Below are 25387 nucleotides of genomic sequence, written 5' to 3'. Positions count from 1 at the left end.
TGATTTATTAACTAATAAATACACATCACGTACATCAAATTATCAAAAGTCTTACTTTTATTTATAAGTATAACAATACACTATAGAATTTTATTTATTCTATTCAAAATATTCAAAAATTTACATAAATATTATTGGCATAATACATTTATCATGACCTAAAATCATGGATCATGAATCCTTAATACAAAAATAACTCAAAACTACTTGTTTGTATTTCGATTGAAATATTAATATTTTCTGAAAAATTATCCGTTAAATAATTTACAGTAGAAAAGGGGGTATTGTCGTTCTAAAAATAGAAGCTTCTATCTCCCATTGGACACTCGTAAAGGCTTGAGTAGGTAGAACTTACATAAAATCTCAATAATTTTAAAATACAATGTTTGTCTATATTTAAATTAAAATTTATATAATATACGTTATTGAAGAAAAAATAAGGAGTGGACATCCTTCAATGCTTGGTGAATTACTATGTAATATATATATGTAATGTATAGTGTAAACATAAATAAATATTCTAATCTGAATAATCTTCTTTGATAATTATTGTAACACTATTTTTTGGCCCAATTTAAAAATGTATTGTTTATTATTCAATACGCAATTCGCTCTTCTAAGAATTTTATTAAATAATAATTATAATCATAATGTTACTGCTTATTTATAATGAAATATGGTGTTGACATATAGCATAATATGCTATTAAAAGTTATTAATAATCTTGAATAAGTAATATTAATCCAATTTGTACAAAGTTGTATGTATGTAACTATACACGTTATTTATGTTTTAATTTAAAAACAAATAAAAAATAAAATACTATAGATATTATATGAAATAATTTGTAATTTGAAAATTTTAATTGAACATAATTTTTATAACAACTATAAAATTATTTAAATAATCAGAGAATTTGATGAATTTTATAAATTTTTCTATAGGTAACGATTTTTTGGAAATGGAAAAAACTTGTTCTGTAATTTATTTTTAATCTTCTATTCTATTGGAACACATAATTTTTTTTCATCACGATTACATTATAGGGTTTATTTGACACGTATATAGTTTAAAAAGCATATAGATAGATGTTAAAAAATTGTCTACTCATGCAAGTATAATAGCTATTTTTGCTTTTAAGTTTCACGTTATTCGTTATTTTAAAGTCTTATTAGATGAAAAAAATACTAAAGTTATGTGGTAATAGTTGTACGAACTTACTTTATACAATTTTATGTATACATCTATAAAACAGTTTTGTCATGTTAAACATTATTTTATATTCTTTTTTATCAACTTATACAGTTTTTACATGATTTACTAACGTTTATTTCTTTCTGTCTATATATTATGTATTTTTATTTTCGTTAATCATTTTAAATTTGCAGTACCATTAAAATTAACACTTATTACGTGTAAAATAAAAATTTTTAAATATAATATTTACCTGTACAATATTACAATTATATTATATTCTAAATACTGTACCGTAGATATGTACAAATAACGGATGGTGCTGCAGGTCAAAAGAGCCTGTATTCTGAATTTAAAGAAAGTATGCACTTATAATGCACACACTTATAAATGCATGATGCATTTTTAACTTATTATACTGATACCATAAAAGGAATGTGATTTATATAAACTTACCTCCCCATAAATGTTATTCGTTTGTTTTAAATTCTATCAAAATTATTCGTTAAACGCCCGGGCAGATTAATTCCCGTATGATTTTTCTTCAGATTAAGATACAGTCAAGTCTCGCCGCGTTATAACTTATACTTTATAGTGAGCGTTCTAATACGCTATAGAGTGTGTTACAATAATAACACTTTATATGTTTAAATGTATATAAGACTACGTCTTGTCGTGGTACATAAATGAGATTCTGTCAGATATAAATCGCATCTGATATATAAAAAAAAATCTATACGTCATGAGATAAGACTGTGTTGAGCTCGATCGTTGAACAACTATACGAGACGACTGCAAACCGTAGGCCGCGTATATACAAGTCGCACTCGTTCTGCACAATTTATATAATACGCGAGTATATGTGCGTATGTGTGTTTGTGTGCGAGGCATGTCGAAAAGTTTGCGTGGCGGAAAAAAAAATGACGGAAAAAAGAGACGTTGTTCATTTTTCGGGCGGCCGGACGGGGGATGAAAGCGGAAAAAAAAACAGCGACGACTCTTGCCGGGTCAGGAAATGTCAGTCGTTTTGCGGGGTTTTCGCCGAGGAAAACGACGCATTATTTACGTGTGCGACAGGCGGCCACCGACGACGAGCGGCAAATGCCGGCAGGAAACGGCGTGACGTTGACGACGTCTATATAATATTATAAACGCACAGGGTATTTCAAACGTTTGTCTTACACAAATGGACGAAACGCATTACAGTTACCTCGGCCGATCCCAATCAGCTTTGGTCGCGTCCGCCGCGGGTACGACCCTGTATGTATACGTATATATATATAGTATGGGTGCAGCACGTATATTGTAGGTATATTATATGTAATATATATGTGACCGGCACGCGTCTAACTGCGTTTGTCGATACTCGTTTTTTACGGACAATTAAAGCCGTCTCGTCGTCTTAGTCGAGTGTTTAGTGTTATTATATATATATATTTACGCCATCTTACACGTATACTTATATATAGTGTGTATACGACCTGCAGCAGTATATATACTTGCGGCACTGTTTGTTATGTTTGCACTGGCGCACCGCACGTTGCAATGAAATCACGTTTTGTGGCCATCAATAAAGACGTCGTCGCACCGTCGAGATAAATGTTAATATAAATTATTATACAACCGACCGTCGCAATAGTTAGATATTGTAGGTCGAGAGGGATCACTCCGTTTACTTACCCCTTCACACCCTACTACCCGCAGACGGCCAGTGAAAGACTTGACTCGAGTCCCGACAAAAAAAACTGCAGTTGTAATCGTGTTGACGGAGATTATCGAATTATTCGCACCTGTAAAACACACAGGTACTGCTGAATCTATAAATAAAGGTATTATTATATAGTACGTATATACCTATAATGGTATATATTCACCAAACATGCTCATCCCCATTTTTTCTTTAACAACGAATTCGTTTAAACTATTAACTATTTTGGGAATGTTGACGTATCTACATTGAAATTAAAACACGTAGTTTTTGAATCGTTTAACTTAAAGTACTAGAGATATTAGGTTCATGGTAATAAGGAGGTTGGAAAATACATCATAGTTCGTTTATTCGATTATTCTTAAATCTATGATAAATTTAAACACGTCACTAATGAATACAATATTTATTTTTAAATTTACCTATACCTCCTTTAAGAGGATGCCAGCGTAGTATTTGTTATCTCTCTAACCCACGCGCAACATAACAAATTTTACGTTCACAAAAATGACTATAACCATATTAATATCTTATCTATTAATATCCATCACCCCATAAGCGTTTTATTATATTTTTATTTTAAAGCTAGTTATGAGTATTTTAAAATTGTAAATTGTTTATACATCTTAAAAACTCATAACTCACTTTAAAATAAAAATATAATAAAACACTTATGAGATGTCCTAGATAATGTTCTCAACTTTAAATTCTATAATAGATCACTTCACTCTAATTTGAGAAATTAATATGGTTATAGTAATTTTTGTGAACGTACAATTTGTTATGTTGCGCGTGGGTTAGAGAGAGATAACAAATACTACGCTGGCATCCTCTTAAGAGTATTACTTGTGTCGAAGGTAGGCATTTAATATTAGTAACTACAATTTAAATTATTATTATTTTTTTTTAAATTTAGATTTATATTGATGTAAAATTTTAGACTAAGATATTCACAAATCTTTGATAAAAAGAAGTAATAGTTTAATTAACTTAAGCATCATACACCCTACACTGCCTATTTTTTCAGTTATCTATTCAATGCCAGTTTAATAATCTCCAAATAATTGCATATTTTTATGTAATTTGATTTCGTGGACATAATATTGAGTTCAGTACGGTTTTGTAACGTTAATTCTTTTAAAATATATCTTTTAGACATGTCCAAAATACAGAAATTATAAATATATTAAAATATTATGATTTATAAAAATTGCCTGAGTACCTATAAATTACAATAATAAGTACCAGAGTACTAAATATTTAAATTAAATACTACATATGTTTTGTTTCTGGTAAAATTATTTTTAAGGATTATTATCTATAGTACCTACCTATATAATTTTTAATAGAATAAACTCCTAGTTCAAGTATTCATTGATATACATTAACATTAAAAAAAAAAATTACTTGCTGAATAATATATTATACTAAAAAAAAGATTGTTTTCATTTGGAAATAAGAAGTTTGTAACACTACAAAATATTCCTTAAATGATATAAAACAATCTAAGTATTAGAAAATATTGGTCTTTAAGTGCATTTAAAAATATTAATTTTATAAAGTTGAATGTGTTTTTAATGTACTATATTAGATATATACTAACGATTTGTACTAAATTGTTGAAGATTTTTTTATTGTCAAAAAGAATTTTTCAATACAGCAAACATCTTTATACATAACAATATGCATAATATAAAACTATAAATACTATCGGTGGTAATATTCTGAACAAATATAAATTAATATATATAAGACAGTGCTAGTGTCCCATTGTAATTTTTTAATAATAACTCATTTTTATTCTCAATGCAGAGTATTTAATTTTTTTAAATTAAAAAAATTAATTTAGGTAACTATCTCCTGTGATATATCATTAATTTACCGGTGCTCTAATTATTATTATGTAGTTAGCTTGTCCCTTCGTCTCACAACAAATAAATCATCTTAACAATCCACTAAATACAATTACAGTAGAACTCCGATTATCCGAACGCCTATCAACCGAACGTCCAATTAACCGGACGAGAGAAAAGATTTAATGGCTTAAAAATTTCTTTTAAAATATGTTATTGTATTTATAGCTTATTCTATTTCAGTTAAATATTATAATAAAATTATTTGTTTATTGTTACAAATTTTAATTTATAGTACATGCATATTAATAATAAATACACACATACAATATATTCATACAATTATATAATTATATAATTTTTGATATGTCATATATCAATCATCCGGATATTTGCTTATCCGGACCACCTTTGACATTAATTAGTCCGGATAATCGGAGTTCTACTGTAATTATTAAATTTGATATATGTAACACATTATTATATGATTAGTATAAACTGCTAAAAGCGATAAGTTTCAAAATCACTAATAGCTGTAATAATAATACTGGTTATTATGATTAAATTGTGTTAAATATGTCTCAAATTAAATTTTTTTCTTTAAAAGTGTTTTACAATACCAATTAGATCATTTTATTTTGTAAACCGTAAATTACAATACGTATCATAGATTCATTAATATTATGTTACACAAATTAATTACAACCAAAATGCTTTAATAATTGATACTTGGGAACAATCATACTGAAATACGTACAAACAGAAAAAAAAGTTCTTAATTAAAAAACAGTTTTTGACTTCAACTAATTTTATTGACTAAAAATAGGAATAATAAATATTTGTCACTTACAGGTAAACATAAAAAATATTTTATTGTAGCTGTAATCTGTAGTCATATTGTATATTTCAGTATAAATTATAATGCCGTTGACTCACCCTAGAGACAATGTTTAACTGAAATTGAATTCATAAATATTGCAATTAATTTTAAACATTCCTATTTTTCAAATATAGTTATGACATTTTTAATTCCTATGAGGTTATTTTTATAAATGTTCTTTTGAAATTATAACGTTTTTATTTTTAATTTTTATGTTGTGCACTTAATTTTATAATTTTAAATATTTCTTAAAATTAATGATTACTGAATCAGTAGTACTTGATTGTATATCCACTTTTAAATAAAATAATTTCGGTTCGTATAATTTATAGTATTAAAAATTGTATAGTTAAGTATATAATAGGTATAATATCCATATAGATTATATATAGGTATATAATGTATATTGTTATTATTTATACGCAATTTCAATTTTATTTTTACTACATCAAAATATATTATTTACCTTACCGTAAGTTTTAAAGGGTCTAGGCCAAAATAGCGAAACAATTAACCGTGAATATAAAAATCGCGAATTGATAATAGCGAAAATAAAAATAGCAAATTTTAAAATAAGCGATTATGCATAATAATGAAACTGCAGATTTTTATAATTTCTTTTTCAAATAATATATAAAACATATAAAACTATAATTTAAAAAAAATTATTGTTACCTGTAATTTCTGGCGCAATAAATTATAAATAATATATACCCAGTACCCACGGACGTATCGGGTTATCGTCAATGTGCTATCTTAGTTACTATTATAACTATTTTAATATTGGAAATATACCGAGATAAGATTGTTAATCGTATTATAATTGAGCTAAGACAAGTTAATGCAGTTGTAGTTCAGCAGTGCGTCAATATGAAGCTTGTACATTCTTTAGGAGGAAACCACCCTACTATATGGAAATGTATTGACGAAATAAAGAAAATTCAAAATTTAGAAGAATTGAAACGAGAATAGTATAATGCTGGAGAACAACCACGGAAAAAAAAGTACAAGGACTGTGCTTAAAGACTTCATTTGTTAATTACAAATTATAATACTAATAATAATAATAACTTTATAAATGGTGACATAGCATATAATTTGTCACTAACCTAATTGTTTTTTTTTAAATTATTTTCACTAACTAAATGCCTAATCGTATATTTTCGTTCTTTTTTAAAATTCGTTGTTTTTATTTTCGCCATTATTATTTCGCTATTTTGGCCAGATACCAGTTTTAAAAACCATTTAGATTGATTGTCATAAACGCTAAATGTATTAATTAAGTTCGATGACATTGTGAGCCTGTGACTGGAAAATATTCATATTAACCCCTTTAAAATTTCATTAACCATATTATGCAACTTTAATATCTAAAAACAACAATAATTTATAATTTTGATCAATATAAAATCGTTTCGTTATTATTAAAATTATATCATAGTTTGGACCACGGTAGATTATAGTCTACTGTGGTTATTTGGACATAGGTACCGCGGTAGATTATAGTCTACCGTGGTTTGGACATACCACGACAAAATAAACCTATTTAAACTATGATTGCAGAAGACAAATTTATAAAATTATTATGATTATAAATGTATAAATAAATTATTATAATAATTATATTGTGTAACTTAATGATTTATATATCCTCAAAAGTTATAGGTTAAAATGCATAAATGATAAGACAATTTTTTTATAATTGGACACGTGTAAAATAATTTGGCTAAATATGATATTTTTTAAGTATTAATTTCAATTTCTAAGATCAATAAGTTCGTTGTCCAAAACAACATGTTTTTGTAATTATAGTTGAAAACAAATCTGAAATACGGCACTTGGTCTAATAATATATGTTCTATTATACTTTTAACAATCAACACCCACTTATTTCTTTAAGTATACGGACATACAGTTACAGTATACATCGGTGGGCAGACGACAGACTGTTACTGGCATTTAATTCACTATACTGTGTACGTCACTTGGGTAAACCTAGCAGGATTATTTAAATGCAATTAATGCCTAAAGAAGAACCCAAAAGCGATGTTGGTTCCTTAGTAGTGTTCAAGTCTGTGGTAGACCAAACAATGGCCGTAATCCATTTGCCTTTTAAATCCGGATTAATCTTACAGAATCGTCCAAGTAATCAGATAACTAAAAGTGCTTAATAATATTACGTATAATTAATTACTTGGTCACATCTTTTCTATATAATAACAAATCACTTCTAGCCAAACCATACGAGTTAGTGGCTAAAAACTATTTAGAAGCCATTGGTGTAACTGATGAGGGTTTGATGAAGTTAACTACAAATTATAACTGTTCTACATCGTAGGATGGCTATTTTATATGGCTTTACCTATTTGAATTTTATTCAATAATGTTTGATAATATATTTAAATAATTAGAAATTAGATTCATTTAGTCCTATAGTCCTATAACTTGAACCAACATAGTAAATATTTGCATAATAGTCATAAATCATAACACATAAAAAAAAAATAATTTTGCTTACTACAGAAAGATCGTTTTTTTGTTATTTAATAATGTTGTCAATCGTTATACTCACATAAGAGTATATTAAGACCAACAATGTATTATATTTCAATATGACAATATGCGTATATTTTTATGAAAAAAATAATTGTAGGTACAATAATACATTTTGAAAAAATGAACTCGTTGAAAAACAATAAAATAACTTTACAGGTATTTATTAATTAGTAAGACCATATATTTAAAAAATATTTCTTCGTTAATTTTTAATTAAATTGTTATCATAAAAAAAACGTATTAGTTAACTGTAACTGATTCGTCGGTACACATGCACGTATAAAATAGCTAATTCATAATATAATATTATTGGTATATGTAATGTATTTTAATTTAATTGAATAATAAATTCAAAAACAATGTTATTAATGCATTATTATTTGAATATGTTTTTAAACTTTATAATTTTTTAATAATTATGCTACGACGACGATGATATAATTTTGAATACAATTTAAATGTAAAAAGTTTATTAACTATTTACTTTGTAGGCACACATAACTTAAACAGGTTAAAATTTGAAGATAGTGCAGACTATTCAAAAGAATAAACACAAAATACACAGGTGTAATATACATGGGATATATTATAATAATTTCCCGTTCCATAAACCCAATTGTACGCAATGGCAATTCATAATACTGCAATATTCCTACATACTCGACAGCTAAACAAACACGGAAAATCAAATTGTTCAGAAAAAAATTGAAAACCAAAAAAAAAAATCACTTTGTTCAAGATTTACGAATGTGAGTAGTGTTATCAACAAAATAATTAAACATGATATCATTTGGAATAATGACGGTAAGTAAAAATCTTATATTTATAGTTTGAAACTTTGACGCTTTGACTTATACTATTGAAATGAATATACGCTGAACCTTAATATTTATTTTAGAACCACTGCGTCATTTTAGTTAAACATGGTCAGAATGTCATATAGATAAAAACACATGTTATTAGGCCTACTATACCGCGCGTGGCGTGTGTATAGAAATTAGAAAAATATAATAGTTACTTTTAGTTGATTATTAATTGTTTTTATTTAGTTCATCGACAGTTTTTACCGACAACTTTATATTTATACCTCGTCATTTTTATTTTACATTTTTTTTTTTAACATTGAATAATATTAATAAAAAAAGTATTTAAAATGTTGTCAAATTATAAATAATGTATTCATTATATTATTGCAAACAGTAAGACATAGTTTTATATACATATTATTGCAAAGTATGTAATGATTTTATATTGGTGACAGTATTAAACTTTATAATTCCATTTCCAAAATATGCAATCAATATTTTAAAAAACTGTTTTCAAAAAATAATAATATACAAAAGTGGTAATTTTAAATCTTTGAACCAAAGTTGGAATACTGTGGGTTGATTTTTTAATAATAATGTTTGTCGTTGTTTTAAAAATAAAAACATTATTAGTGTGAATGATTGATTACAAGAAAACTGTTTTCAGATTATGCACAGTGTAATTGAAATAAAAATACGTTTTTAATGTTTTTGTGTTTTTATAAAATCATACGCCTATAATATTATATGTCAATATAGCCTAAGCTAAAAGTTTCATTTCGGTTTTAAAAATAATTATGTAGTCACCCGTCAAAGTTAAAGTATACAATATAAAATAAATGTTACATTTCTTTAATGTTTTATATTTGTGTTTTCTGCATGTGACTTCACTTCCCCTTTCTTTACCAAGGTTCTGGTAAATTATTAACACAGTAGTTATGATATAACATATAACTATAAGTAATATATGTGTGTGTGTGTGTGTGTGTGTGTGTTACCGTCAATAATGTAATTTAATTAACGTAAATGCCTAGGAATTAGATAACAGACAATACAGACAATGTTGTAGAAAATCAAGTTTTTTTTTACAAATTTACAACTATGGTTAGTAAATTACTTCAGTGTTAACTACCTACTATTTGTCAATGTTGATAATTTTTTTAAACAAACATTTAACAAACTATTAAAATTAGGTAAGAAATTTAAAATATCGTTGTACAGTGCATAGAAAAATCGATCATCTATATGTCTTAACAGAATATAGATAGATACTATATTATATTTATATGTTATACCATTGATTATAAATACTAGTATTTATAATCAATGCTAGTAGGTACTGATTAGATAAATCGATTTTACAACACATTTTTATTTATTATGCCTGAAAAAGGTTATCATTACCAATATAAAATATTTCTAAATATTGCCTGAAAAAATTGACATTAAGATTATTTTCCATACAATATATTGTATACAGTCTAATTTGATCGGAAATATTGTTATTGGTTAATTATTGTTAACGCGTTAAATCCCTTAATTTACGTCTTTGACGATGGTAATAAAAACATACACTACACACACACTTATGACATATTTATAATTAATTTATCCCATGTAAGTAGTTAAGTATAGTAAGTAGATACCTTATATAACCAACTGTAGTCAATTTGCACCAAAATTGACCCTAAATATTTACAACATGTGTAACTTGCACCATCTTAGGAAGTAAGAAATATAGGAATTTGCACCAAAATCAAAATCGATTATTATAAGATAGGTACTATCGAAGTTTCGATATTTGAGTATAATATATTAAATAATAGATTCTGAGTAGTTATTTCACTTGCCAATTAAGTGTTTACACCATTATTTTACATAAGTATTTACGTACAATCTATACCAAGATGTATTGCTTCACTTTTACATAAAAAAAAATCAATATTTGTTTGGCAAGAAAATATAATTATGTTTTTATCAGAATTATTTTATAAAATAAATGATTTGACTTTATGTGTTTTAATATTTATAGCTAACAGCAATGTATGAACTTCATATAGTGATAGGAACTGGATATTTTGGCAATATTTTCCTTTTACTACCTATTATATTTTATATCATAATTGTCTTTGGTGGTGCAAACATTAGAAACTGACAACTGTTAAGCTTTGTATTGCATTTCTTATAAATTTGGCAGGTTTTTTATATGGTATTTCTTTGGTCTTTATTTTACATGATTAGTTCCATTTATAAATGTATAATTTTTTCTCATCGTGATTGATGTGTGAACTTTCATGACGGGTCTATCGAGTTAAATTACTATTCAATATAGTGTGAAGTAGTCGATAGTATCCATTACTAGTAGATATTCATTTTGGTGCAAATTACAAACTCCTATACAATTAATATCAAAACTAATGATAAATTAATTTAATTGTATTTTAAAAAATTTAAAAAATTCTGATTACCTCAATAAACTTTTTTGATATCCAACAATTAGATTTTTTTTAACAATTTTTTTCACATATTTTATTACATTATATCATTAATGTATTATAAGATTTATGTACATAAAATATTAAAATATCTACAGACTATAACATTATAATATCTCTGTGATAGGGTTATGACTAGTATTATAAGCTGTAACAAAATAAATAATAAATAAAATAACATCAGTATTCGGTACTAGGCGAAAACTATTATAATTATTATGGTAATTATACCAGAACAAAATAATAACTTTAGAAGTAAAGAACTTCATACTATATATATGTAATATGTATCAGTTATATTTTCTCTTAGGTGAATGTTATATTTTCGGAAGCACAATAGGCACCTGCATGGTTGCATATATGATATATGATATTATAGTTCATATACATAATGTATTATGTGATATACTGATACACAATATATTATTATTATACCTATATGGCTATATATATAACATAGAGTATGATCTTAATGTCCTCATTGAAATGTTACAATATACAATACGTTTACAACGCTTATGACGTAGAACGTGTTCTATATAATATTATAAATTATTATTGTAATGGGTAAATGCCAAATGGAAATACGTGTAATTAAGTCTACTTAAATAAAATATTTATTAAATCCGTTGTAATATAATGGTATGGGATAACTAGAACGCCTAAAACGACTAAGATCTTTACAATTTATGTTCACATCAAGCACGAACATTAGTCAAAATAATAATATAATAAACCTCTTATCCACCATTATCTGTAACAATTTAATCATTTTTTATTTTAGTAAAATATTTAACAATTTTAATTAAATATGGAAAGTCTCTCTACTATAATATAGTGTATAGACGACATAATATGTTACGAGGTACCTATCTTGTCATTGAGTAGACCACTGTAATGGATGTGCCAACTGTTAAATTTGAATGACATGATAGCTAGATCATTGCATTCGAAAAACGATTCTGAGCGGAGAGATGTGTCAACCTCTATTTCTAAGTATGCATTATAATTTATCTATACTATTATATAATTAATTAATTATTCTATTAGAATTGTGTGTAATTATTATGAATTAATATGGGAATGTTGAACTATTTTTTGTCAACAATAACGCATATAATAAAATAAATATTAAAAATATAATTATACCTTATTGTTACCTACCTGAAAAATAAATACTTCATTAAAATTGCAACCGATTGGATTCAATTTTCTACCAAAAGTCATCAAAGTTGAGTATTGAAATATTTTTGTCACTTTAAAAGACGATGATAGGTAAGCATAAACAAAAACACACACAAATCATTGTAAAACTAATATATTCATCTCTATACTATATAGTATTAGAAACACGGGTTAATTGTAAAAGTTGGAAGCTGATTTAGTTTTCATTTGAGTATTTACTGGAAAAAATAAATGAAATATAAAGTAAAATATATTGAAATAAAAAATTTTTAAGTAAAAATAAACGAATGTTGGTTATTTGACAAAAATATCTTTGAAGTAGTATATGAGTTTGGACAACCCATTCAATCACGTATATGTCAGCCTTTTTATTCATTATATTATATTAACACAGATTGTAAATTTAATATTATAAATCGCCAAATATTATGAAATTTGTTTTTTCATAATTGTTTATTTTAAGTAGTTTTAAATTTCAAAGTTCTTCTTTAAAATAGTTTAAATAATAAACTAATAAATGAAGCCATTACATATTTAACATTAAATGTTTAATTTTTAATTAATTTTTTAATATCAATAGAGCGTATTTTGTGTTTTAAAATCAATATAGACCAACTATTTTACTTGAATTTGATTCATTGTAAATTGCGATTATTATAATAATAATACTTCATAATAATTATGCGATAAATATATTTATAATTAAAATCATTGATTTAGAAATGGAATGCACCCCAATCAACAAGCTGGCAACTACGTAATTATTCATATAAAATAATATACGTTAATTAATTTTCAATTTATATTTATATACACAATATACGTAATTATCCATTAAATATGTACCTATACTATAGGTACATAATATCATATTAACCTGGGTCATAAATGTTTACCTACCGTATATGTATATTTATATAAATTATATTTTAATTGAATAATTTTAAATCTCGTTCTACTTTTGTAACTTTATTATTAATTATTGTAGGTAGTTATGAAAAATAAAGTGTTGGAATCTTTATACACAGTTGATAGTTTATTTTAAATCGTACAATTTGTGCGTAGAATACGGACACACCCAAATTTCAAGTGTTCAATATGTTATTCTACATCATACAAATTATATCGTATACAATAATTAATATTAATTTAAAAATTGTAGCTTAAGATTTTAAAGTCATAAGTGTGATTTATTTCATAATATTAACAAAATCTAAACTGTTAGGGGAGGAGTTGACTGTTCTCCCTTGTACACAGGATTATTTTGAGTATCCATAAGTGCACTTATCACTTTTTAAAAGTTCAATAATGACTTGAATAACATTATTGGAGATTAAATATAACTATTTTACATATTATATAATATATATATATATAATACATATTTGTATATTTTATTGAAATTTTACAAAATAATAACATTAGTAAAATTGAGTACACACAGGTTATAAATTGAGTGAAAAATCACTTTTAATCATCCAATAAATTCGTTTTTCTAATTTCGGTACATTTAATGGGTCGATCGTTTATAAAGCCCATTGATTGTATAATATATATAGGTATATATTATACATTAATATAAATTATAACAATAGTATTATAATACTAATGTAAAATACTAAAATATAATTTTTAAATAAATATTTAAATCTTACCTTTATTCAACTATTCTTTAAAACGAAATTAAAGTATGATTCGGAAATTCTGAAAACAATATATTATAATAAACTATATACATTGTGCGTTTATAAAGCTAAAAATAAAATATTCTTCCGCCATATTATAACCGATGAAATTGGTGCTACAACAAAGGAAATAAAACTGGGGGTGAACTATCGAAATATAATATTATATAGAGTGCTGAGTGATACATTTAATGGATATCTGCAACATTAATTTTCTTCGTTATGAATTTGTATGGTTTTTTTTTTAAACAGCAATCAATATTAATTTCATATTATTTTGGAGCTGAATACTTTTCTAAGAACTTTGAAGTATGAATATCGAGCATAAATTGAAATCCATAAGAAATGGGTAAATTGGAACTTGAGGATTATCGTGACTTCCAAAAATATAATTCAGATGGTAATAGTTGAGTCATATCATATATTATGACAGTGCAGTTTATTTATTTTCACTAAAAGGTTGACAAGATGATTTTACTACCAATGCTTAATTGTTGATATTATTATTTTTAGATTCTGAGCTGAGCGATGAATGTATTGATTTTACAATAATATATTTTGTGTTTGGTGTGTGTGTATATACGTAGTAATTACATACACATTATATGTAGTAGTTAAAAATTTTTTCGATTTTCAACTTTGAAGGTTGTTACAGATAGATAATTGAACATAGATGTTGATTATATAGCAATAAAAATAAAAAACTCATAGTATTTTCAAAATAATTGGGAAAAACACAAACAAAGAATTAAAGGAAAACGGGAATTTTACGCAAAATCGTTTTTTTTTTTTGTGTATTTGGGCAACTCCCGGGTGCGTCCCAAAATGTCCCTTATTTAATGTTCCGAATACGTCCTGGATAAGGTCTCGCCTGAGTTCGTCCCAAGAGAAAAAGGTCACTACTTTGACGTAGCCCAAATGCGTCACAGTTCATTTAGAGTTACCCAGGGTGCACCACGAGGAGGTGAACTGGCTTACACCCCAAAAATATTTGGTTATTTAATTATAATATTATATTTATTATAAAAGTTTATTATTATGTAAGTTCATTTAATTATTTATGCTTACATCCATTTTTAAAATGTTGGGTTAATATTGAAACTATTTTTTTGGTTGACTTTTCAATGCCATGGTTTTCACATAATCATATCTAGAGATTTGTTCAGTTTTATATTTTCGTAAATTTTCTTCAATAAGTATAATATTTTTTTCATTGACTGATCTAATTTTTTTAGGTATATGATTGGAAGTTTGTATCAAAATATTTGTGTCTATTTGAATTTTTGTTAATATTTCTAAGAAGGAATATATTATGTCCGGATGGGGTGTGTAAAAATATGAATTAAATTTGGGATGGAAGCCCATGTATGAAGACGGACGTCTGACTGTGGGTCAATATAGTTTTCTACGAGATAATCCATAAACTGATTTACTTTTTTCATCATCAGGCTTGATTGACATAAAATCCTCAGTAAAACTTATTTACATTTGTTTATATATTTCTATATATGGACTATAGTGGTATATTATTTATTAGTTATCAATGCATTTTATCCATAAAGATAAATATTGTTAGCAATAATATCGCGAACCCAGTTGGGCTATTAAAAAGGTACGATATGATTAACAGGACGCTCTCGGGCGACGCCCGTGTATTTAACTCAGAAACGAATAAACATAGATACTTAATATTTTTAATTTTCACATGTATTCTTATGTTCAAATTTCCTACACGAATTAAAGTTTTCAAAATATTTTGACTCTTTTTGAGCCATTAATAGACACCAAAAATGTTTGTTTTTTTTAGATTTTTTTATAAATTCCAATAATATTTCTTTGCTAGGCATTTATGACTAAACATTTGATGCGAGGTTCTTAACAAGTTATTAATTTACTAATTTACCAAAAATCAATAGTTTTTTAAGGGTTAAAATTTAGAACTTTGAAGAATTTTTCAGCACTTGTAAAAGTAATTAAGAAAAACAAAATTATAAAAAAATGAAAATATTTGACTGTCGACCAACCGTTAACGCTAAGAATCGCTATTTCGTATTTCATACATAAAGTCATAAAGATTTATCATATCATTCTTATTTGACATATCTATTATAGTGACCGTAATGACTTAAGGACGAAGTACACTTGAGTTTCGGTGCCTCATAAACAGCGGAGCGACTTTCCGGATTGTTAAAAATAATAATTTTTTGTAAATCTAATATATCATGCCTACATATTATTTTATACCTCTATATAATATACACCTATGTATTAACTAGGAACAAATCAATGTTTTTTAAATAAATAAACAATTATAATTTAAATCTGTAAGACGATAGTTTCTAATATTTAACATAGAGGAATAGATAAATAAAGAACTATTACAATAAAAATGCTTTATTTGTTTTAGTAATGAATTAATAATGAACGTTAACAATCAAAATTTGGATCGCATCTTGATCTTTGCTATAAAATAATTACAACACGATATACTCATAGTTGACACAAACATATTAATTCGTGCGTATTTCTATTTGTATATGTTCCATAGGCATTACTCGTGGCGATGGCATGCGTAGTGCACTATGACCTATTGGGCTTGTTTCGGATTCATCCATACCGACAGCGCATCGTGTACACTGACAACGAACAACACCAACACCGGCCCACGTCCGAGTTCGACCACCTGTGGATACCGAGACCCGGCACGGACCCGACCATATCCTATTCGCTGTTGCAGCCGATCATCTTGCACGATCATGGTGGCGACGGCGATGACTACTGGACGGACTCGGACGACAATTATTATGACGACGGCACCCATAGTAATCGTGAAATCACTGGTAATAGGCATTCCGACGACCAGGTCCATCGACACTGGCCTGCACCAGATACCGAAGTTGCAGACAGAGTTCTCGCGACTAGCACGACCGAGGTACCGAATGTCCTCGACGACGCCGAAGACGACGACAACGATTACGTCGCTCCCGGACAAGAGTGGGACGGTGACATTTTTTGACGTATTTCCACAGCAGATGTGAGAAATATTCATGATTCACACTGACGTTCCTATACATCGCTATAATTTATTAATATCGATCGAGTGGTTTTTAATGCATATAGGTTAGTTGTAAAACATATATTTGTAATCCCTATAGAAGATACGAGATAAAGTGCGAATATTGATCTTAAAGTATTTTCCGCACATTTTATGTTTTATGTACACATATTATATTATAATAATTGTATATTGTCTACTCGTACCGCTTATTTTTATAATACTTATTAATTATAATAAAATACATAGGTATAATATATTATTATATTAAGTAAGACAAGTATAGGTTATTAGGCGAGTTACTATATTTATAAACGTATTCAATATTCATATATATATTTTGACTATTGAGTTCCGGTTAATGTGATCACTGGTTTATAAAATCAACCATTTATTTGAATCAAAATTGAAAATTCCAAACCAGATCTTATTATTATGTTACTAATGTTAAATTAATCTTTTATTAGAATCACAAAGTAATGGATATTTGAATCATTTTTAAGAACATTCTTCTCGTTTTAATGGTATTTCAAACTTTCACTAAAAAGAAACAAGAATTGTTTTGAAAAAGTTAAAAGGAGCTATTCAAAAATATAGCTATTTAAAATAAATAACGATAATTTTCAGTTGTTCCAAAATTTATACTTTATAGGTACTATGTACATACATTATTATTTATTTAATTTTAAATAATTAAAAATCATGTATAAATTATATTAATTAAACATGAATTTTTAATTTTAGGCTAAAATGAAAATGAAATTGGTAGATTCTCAAGCACAATCAAAAATAGATAGTTTCTTTACTTTATTTTAAATGTATTTTATTTTAATTTAATTTTAAACATACATTTAAATATAAACTTATCAATAAAAAAAATGTTTTATGGAATCAACCGGTTAATAGAATCACAGTATTCTGTACCAATGTGATCACATAAAGCGGAACTCACTGTATAATAATATTTTCATTCATTCAGTACTGAATTGTCTATTGAAATTTTATTTGCGTGTTCTTGTACTTATATTGTTCATATAATATATTTATAAATATATAATAAATTATTATATATTGATATATTGTAACCTATATCGTTATGAGGTTCATAGGCGTGCGCAGACTTTTTGCGCAGGGGATGCCAATATATTTAAAAATAACTCAATTTTTATTATCTCCCTTCAAAAACACACAAATCAGAATTTTTTTTTATTGTATTACATTTACATAACTACAAAGTTCTCAAAATAATAGTATAATAGTAAAATAATAATATTAAATATATATTATAGTATATTATATATATATTATAGTCAATATAAGTAAAAATATAATTTAAACTTTGCATTTCATAACTAATTTAATTAATACTTTATTATAATTCTAATCTTCGGTCAAAAGGATGCAAATGTTTAAATTCATCAATTACTTCGTCATAATTTATTTCTGATGCTAGTTCTTGTTCTACAAATATCAACATCATTGCATCTAATCTTTCTTGCGACATGCGGCTTCTTAATTTTGTTTTTACCAAACTTAATTTGGAAAAAGCTCTTTCGCAAGAGCAACTTGTCACAGGAATGGTAGTAAAAAGTTTCAACGCTTTATTTACATTAACAAAATTTTTACTAATTGATAATTTTTCTAACCACTGATGAATTGTTTTGTTTGATGGTCCTGCTACAAAATCGGGCAAAGAACGTAGAAGTCTTAATTCCCTTCTAATTCGTCACTATTAAGTACAAACTTCCGTGAAATTAATTCAATGTCAAATTCTTCAGTTTTTAGTTCTACGACCAATTGCACCAATTAAATTTAATGTTTCCTGATTAAATCGATTTTCAAGACCGTTAAACAAATCATCTAATACAGTGAAGTAAACATGACATTTCATCTCACTTTTTTTATCCAAGATGGTATGTTGTGTTTTCATATCATCAATTTTTGTAGCAATCTTCCTATTTTTCACAGGTGGTATCTCAATATTAAATCCATTACAAACAGTAAGAACTTTTTCATAAAGTTTAGAATAGTTATCTTCGTCGTTTCTTAACTCACTAATAGATTTTTTCAATGCATTTACAATAGATACTGCATCTAATAAATTCAAGTTGGGTGCTTGTAATTGAGCACTGACAATTTGGATTTGTATTAATATAGGTTTTAACATATATAATGCAAAAATAAAGTTGAAATTTTTCATTTGACAGATAAGACCATTTGCTTTAGCCCTCACCTCTGAATATTTAGTGTTTTCAGAAATTTCTTCAAGACACTGAATAACAGAAGAAAAGTTTTTTTCTACAGCTGTAACAGCTTCCGCACGACATGCCCATCTAGTTGTTGAAAGTGTTTTGAGAGTTTTCAATCTGGAATTTGTTTCATTAACAATTTTTTCAAAAACAGCATGCCTCACTGGACTCCCTTCAATGAAACTGTAAATTAGCTGGACACATCCAAAAAAATCAAAAACAACCCGGTTTTTATTCCCTAAGCTATCAACCAATACCAGATTTAGGCAATGGCCATAGCAGTGAACATACATTGCAGATGGATTGATTTCTTTGACTTTAGACTGTACACTATTAAATTTTCCACTCATAGCTGAAGCTCCATCAAAACATACAGCTATAACCGATGTCCAATTGATATTTAACTGCGCAATTTTGTTTGTTAAGCTATTAAATATTGTATTAGCATCTACTGCAGTCAAACGTTGAATACCAATAAATTGCTCAACGGGCTTACATAAATCTTCATCAAAGTAGCGTACAGCCACAGCCATCTGTTCATGGTGTCCCACGTCACTAGTTTCGTCGGCCATTATCGTGACGAGGCGATTGTTTATTTTTTTTTCAATACTTCGTTTCATTACATTGTTGATAGAAGTCAATAAATCATTTTGTATATGGTTGCTCAAGTACTTAGCATTTTGCGGCCCTTTTTCCAAATGTTTTTGCAAAGTTAAATCATATTTTTTTTAAATGTCCACAATATCTAAAAATAAACCCTTACACACATCTGAACTTTTTTCTAAGTGCCCTCTAAATGGTTTGCCACTTTTAGCTAAACACAAAGTAATATCTATCAATCGATGCATGATGTTACGATTGTGCAAACGCTGCTTTTCTCTTTCACTAATAGATACTAATCTAGATTCATCCAAGGTAACATCAATTGGTTTACAATTTGAAAAGTTATGATACGCTGTCATGCTAAAATTATGGGAGATTGAATTTTGGTGTTTTTTAAATTTTGTAGTAGAAGTACTCCAATTTTTAAAACCTTTTTGTGAAAAAGCAAAGTCTACTTGTCCGGCATTTAACCCTGGAGCTGTATTAAACATCCGACATACGAAACAAAATGCTCTGTCAAGTTTCACACTATATTCTAACCAGCTAAAATCATCATACCAGGAACTTTGGAAACTCCGTGCTCTATTTCCAAACTGTGTCCTGGGATACATTTTTAATTTTGGTTGGAATGCCCCTTTAAGTATTCGCTCTTTTCGTTCTAACTGAAGAGATGGTATTGGGTTTACAGGATCATCAGGGTCACATAGTGAATCTAATTAGATTAGAAGAAAATACATTGTAAATGTGAATTCAAAGATTAAAATACTCACAATATGTATTTATTAGTTATTACTGTTAGTACACATAGCGTTATAATAATTATTATTATTATACAATGTTTAGACATAAATGTTAGAATTAATTATTAATGCAAATAAATATTTATGTAACAATCTAACAGTGAACACTTAATATACAATTAATACACTCAATGCTAATTATAATTACCTACTAATTAATATTATTACAATTCATACAACAGTTATTAACTAAATATTTATAATATGAACATATTTATAAAATATATTTCATTTATACAATCACATTATGACACTGAAATATTCAACACAAATATCCAACACAGATCACAGGCAATATTGTTTGATGTTGTATTAATACTAAAATACCTAGTGGTACTGGTACATTAACAGTATTTGACCAATTATCATGATCCGTTTTGGGTTGCTCAACAATAACTTTATTATTCTGTGCAAATGGTACCGGATCATCTGGATCAATGTTGACTAAATTAATTTAAATTATAGATATTAGTTCATAGTTTACAAGCTTAAACTAAAACAAAGAAACAGCTCACACAATATAAAATATCAACTTACCAGAATACAGTTTTAATGATTTTGGTTTGAAAAAATCATGCATAGTTTTCATTTTTTTGTTTTGGTTTCTATTCATATTCGTATTCTAATATTATAATTTACAACGCAATTATGTATAAATAATTAATATTATTGAAATTTGAAATATTTAAAACTGTAAAAGAAAAATAACACCGAATGGCCGAATGATGGCGAATATAAAACAATTAAACAACTCTATTCATCTAGAGTCTAGACAGTAGTCAGTAGTTTATATTTTGTATCCGTGGTTCAAACAAAACGGTTGTGATAACAATTATGATAATTGATAATATTGATAGTTTTCGCTCGAACGATGTAGTTATCAGACTGCTTTATGGTTATTGGTTAGCTTACTTCATGGTTACGACGGTTACGTGACTGGCGTCGCGGTGATATCGTTAGATTATCCCAACTTCTATTATCAATGGAAATGTACTTGATAAAAAAAAAAAGTAAAATACGTAGCCTGAACTGTCAAAAATTACTAAACTGATTTCTGTTTATAAAAACGTTTATGAACTCCTAACTAAAAAATAAAAAATAAAAGCTAACTCCGCAAACCCGCAGGGGATGCCATGGCATACCCGGCATCCCCCCTGCGCACGCCTATGATGAGGTTGTAGTTTATAAATGTATGAATATTATAATTAAATAATAAATACATCGCAAAAGACTGCATTGTTTTAAGTGATTTCAATGGTTTATTCTTAAATCAATTGCACGATAAAATATAATAATTATTATTTTCTAGTTTTATATAAGTTATTTTATTTATTATTACATACATAAGTATGTTTGTGAACTTATAGTGGCACACTGGCGCACGTGTAACTGCAGATATTATTGAAACTTATCAAATAAAATTGTTATTACGTTGTTAGAAAACAATTTAAAATTGTTTGACTTTTGACTTGCGTTAAAAAGATATTAATATGTTTGATATATATACTTAAGAACGCCAACAGCCAATATTTCAAAAAAATCGAACTAAATTATCCAACAATACGTACTAGGGGTTTAAACGTCGTTGAAAAGGTCTCATAATTGATTTGAATTAGATGTTGAGATTTAGAGTGGAGCGATAAATATATTGTGTTTTATAATGATATATATTTTTTTTTGTCTATCTTATATGTTAATACCACTGAAAAAATTCTCAATAATCAAAATTTATTATTTACCTTTTTTTATTATTTTTAGTAGTTGTTCAAAATCTACTTTATGTTTTTTTTAATGTGCTAACTGTTTCCAATAACCATTTAGTTATCCTATTGTTCGGATAGGGGAGGGATACAAGTAATAATCGATCTTATCGAATAATGATCAAAAATGATTATACATTTTAAATAATGACATATGATAAAGGTTTTCCTTCATATGACATTGATAATATTATGTTTCAGATAAACAACATTACGATAATAAAAAATCGAATAAAAGAAAAGTATCACAAATAAAATCTACCCTACCCTATGTATGTAGGTAACACAATTCCGCACAACATATCTTTTTATCAATAAAAAAGTGACGTTTAGTGAAAATTGATCTCGTAAATTCGTATGCGGAATCATGAATCACCGATATTGTTAAACGCTCTAAACATAGGCATATATATAATATTTAAAATGCACCTGCCACCTACCACGTTAATTCACGATTTCGCTACCTATACCTTTTATTCATTCACGCGATTTTGCACGAAATTAATTTGCGGCGTTACCACTTGTAATTTTTAAATAAAATAATTTTAGATATTGAAAGGTTTTACCCAAAATTCAAGCTTATATGAATAGTCTACAGTCTTTTTCATAAGAAGTAGGTCCTAGATATCAAGGGAAAAAAATGTAATGAACTTTAATTAAATTATTTGTTTTAATCAATGTTCACTAATTTTTACCATTTTTTTTATTATATTTATTTTATTTTAGCGTTTGGAAACAAATAATCATGTAAATGGGCAAAAAGGTATATTGTGCGGAATCGTATATCACCAACAATACGTAATCAAATACACAAATATATTCGTATATGCACGATGGCAGTGAAAGAAATCGCTTACTATTAAGGCTATCCTAATGTATTCGTGTGATAAGAGTACTTAACAATAATACGTTTTCGAAAACATAATGACTATATTATAGGCCCCCATTTAATACAGGTTATAATAATTTATGCTAATTTATTTCACCACGCTAACGAATGGTGCGGCTGTGTTAAAAATGGTTCAGGTGTGTTAAAATGGTGTGGGATGCATTAAATGGTGCGGGGGTGTGTCCCTTGAATGGACTTTATTTTATGTTACTGAAATATTTATACGAAACGTTTACGTCTTGATGAACCATGAGCAGACCAAGCAACAGCCGTAATATATAAACACATCACAAAATATAACGGATATCTCCTCCACGGCTTTCCTCACCAAATGTAGATGGCGCCGCCAGATATTTTTTAATCGGGCGGGAGGAGGGGGCGATACCGGGCGAACATTTTTTCTGGTGGGGCATTTATGTATGGCTACTCGATCACCCGATTCATTCACACTCGATTCATTTGTTTATACCATATTTTCAGGAAAGTATTACTAAAAATGTTTTGGGTAGGTATAATATGGTATATTTCTAAATAAATAATCAAAAAATATACCTAGTTTATTATAATTATCACAAATTTACTACAGTAAAACTTGAAATTTCCTCCGTTTGCTTTTATTTGTAAGTTACAATACATAACTTTTTATTTTATAATGTATGAGATTTTAAAAAGTATGCCGTTAGTATTAACTTTATTAAGTATATTTATTTCTAAATATGCAAAAAAGCATATATATTTTTAAACAATTGGCTCAACTAGGTCTAAAACTCTAAAATATTAAAAACTTAAGGATGTATCTGTTCGGGCCGGAAGCATGTAGCGGTACACTGCCCGGACGCCCGGACGCCCGGACGCCAATTAATTCTACGCATCAATAGATAAAAAAACATTACAAATTATAAACAATTATTCAAAATTAAGGAAACAAATGACAAAATATACTATTAATATGATAATCTTATTTGAATTTGTTAAATCTTTATTATTTAAGTTCTTAGCAAGAACATAATATTATCAAAATTCAAAACCATATATAATTTAATTTATAGTTTATACCATAATTAATTATTAAATTTGACGTACTATATTTAACGTACCTAATAATATTTTTTCCCGGAACTCGATTGACTTACCTATTACTTTTTTTTCCCGGGACTCAATTTATCAATCCCGCTAAAATATTGTTCCTGACCTATATCATCCATTTCGTTAAATAGTTCAAATATATCATATGCAAATGCAACATGCCACGGAGACCTGAGGATTAACATTAAAAACTATCTGACTATAGATCCTATCACACAAAACTAACAAGTAAACGATTGTAAGGTTTCATTGCGGGGTAAACGGCGGATCCAGAAATTTTCCAAGTTGGGGGGGGGGGGTGCATATAATAAAAAGTAATATACCTAGATACCTATTGGCTATTAATGACTACAGAACCCCTATATTCACATTTCATTTGGGGGACGCGCGAAAAATATATTACAAATAGCAATTTAAATATATAATAAAATATACTTAGAAATATGGATAGACAGATCGTCTCCGGGCGTCTTCTCTCAGTATCGTTTTTCGTATGCAATTATTTATGATAAATAAAAAAATGGGTTCAGAACATCAAAACGTATAGGTAAGTACTCACCCATAACTATAGTTTATTAATTTC

General features: G+C 27.2%; 2 protein-coding genes and 1 pseudogene across 2 annotated transcripts; 1 reads left to right on the top strand and 2 right to left on the bottom strand.

The window, feature by feature from the left end:
- Positions 1-8869: 8869 nt before the first annotated feature.
- LOC132921417 (uncharacterized) lies at positions 8870-18044 on the top strand. The gene is made up of 2 exons (XM_060984438.1): positions 8870-8995; positions 16911-18044. The coding sequence occupies exons 1-2, from the start codon at positions 8972-8974 to the stop codon at positions 17376-17378; spliced, it is 492 nt and encodes a 163-aa protein (XP_060840421.1). The 5' UTR covers positions 8870-8971; the 3' UTR covers positions 17379-18044.
- A 268-nt stretch (positions 18045-18312) lies between these two features.
- On the bottom strand, positions 18313-19308 carry LOC132923231 (uncharacterized; annotated as a pseudogene).
- Positions 19309-19351: 43 nt separating this feature from the next.
- On the bottom strand, positions 19352-21075 carry LOC132918930 (zinc finger MYM-type protein 1-like). The gene is made up of 4 exons (XM_060980288.1): positions 21063-21075; positions 20430-20981; positions 19417-20354; positions 19352-19372 (listed from the first exon to the last, which is right to left on the bottom strand). Exons 1-4 carry the CDS (start codon positions 21073-21075, stop codon positions 19352-19354), a joined length of 1524 nt encoding a protein of 507 aa, XP_060836271.1.
- Between the last annotated feature and the right edge of the window lie 4312 nt (positions 21076-25387).

This window comes from Rhopalosiphum padi, chromosome 2 (genome assembly GCF_020882245.1).
Source record: "Rhopalosiphum padi isolate XX-2018 chromosome 2, ASM2088224v1, whole genome shotgun sequence".
Classification (NCBI taxonomy): domain Eukaryota; kingdom Metazoa; phylum Arthropoda; class Insecta; order Hemiptera; family Aphididae; genus Rhopalosiphum; species Rhopalosiphum padi.
Note: the sequence above shows the minus strand (reverse complement) of the source record. Positions and strands in the feature narration are given on the sequence as shown.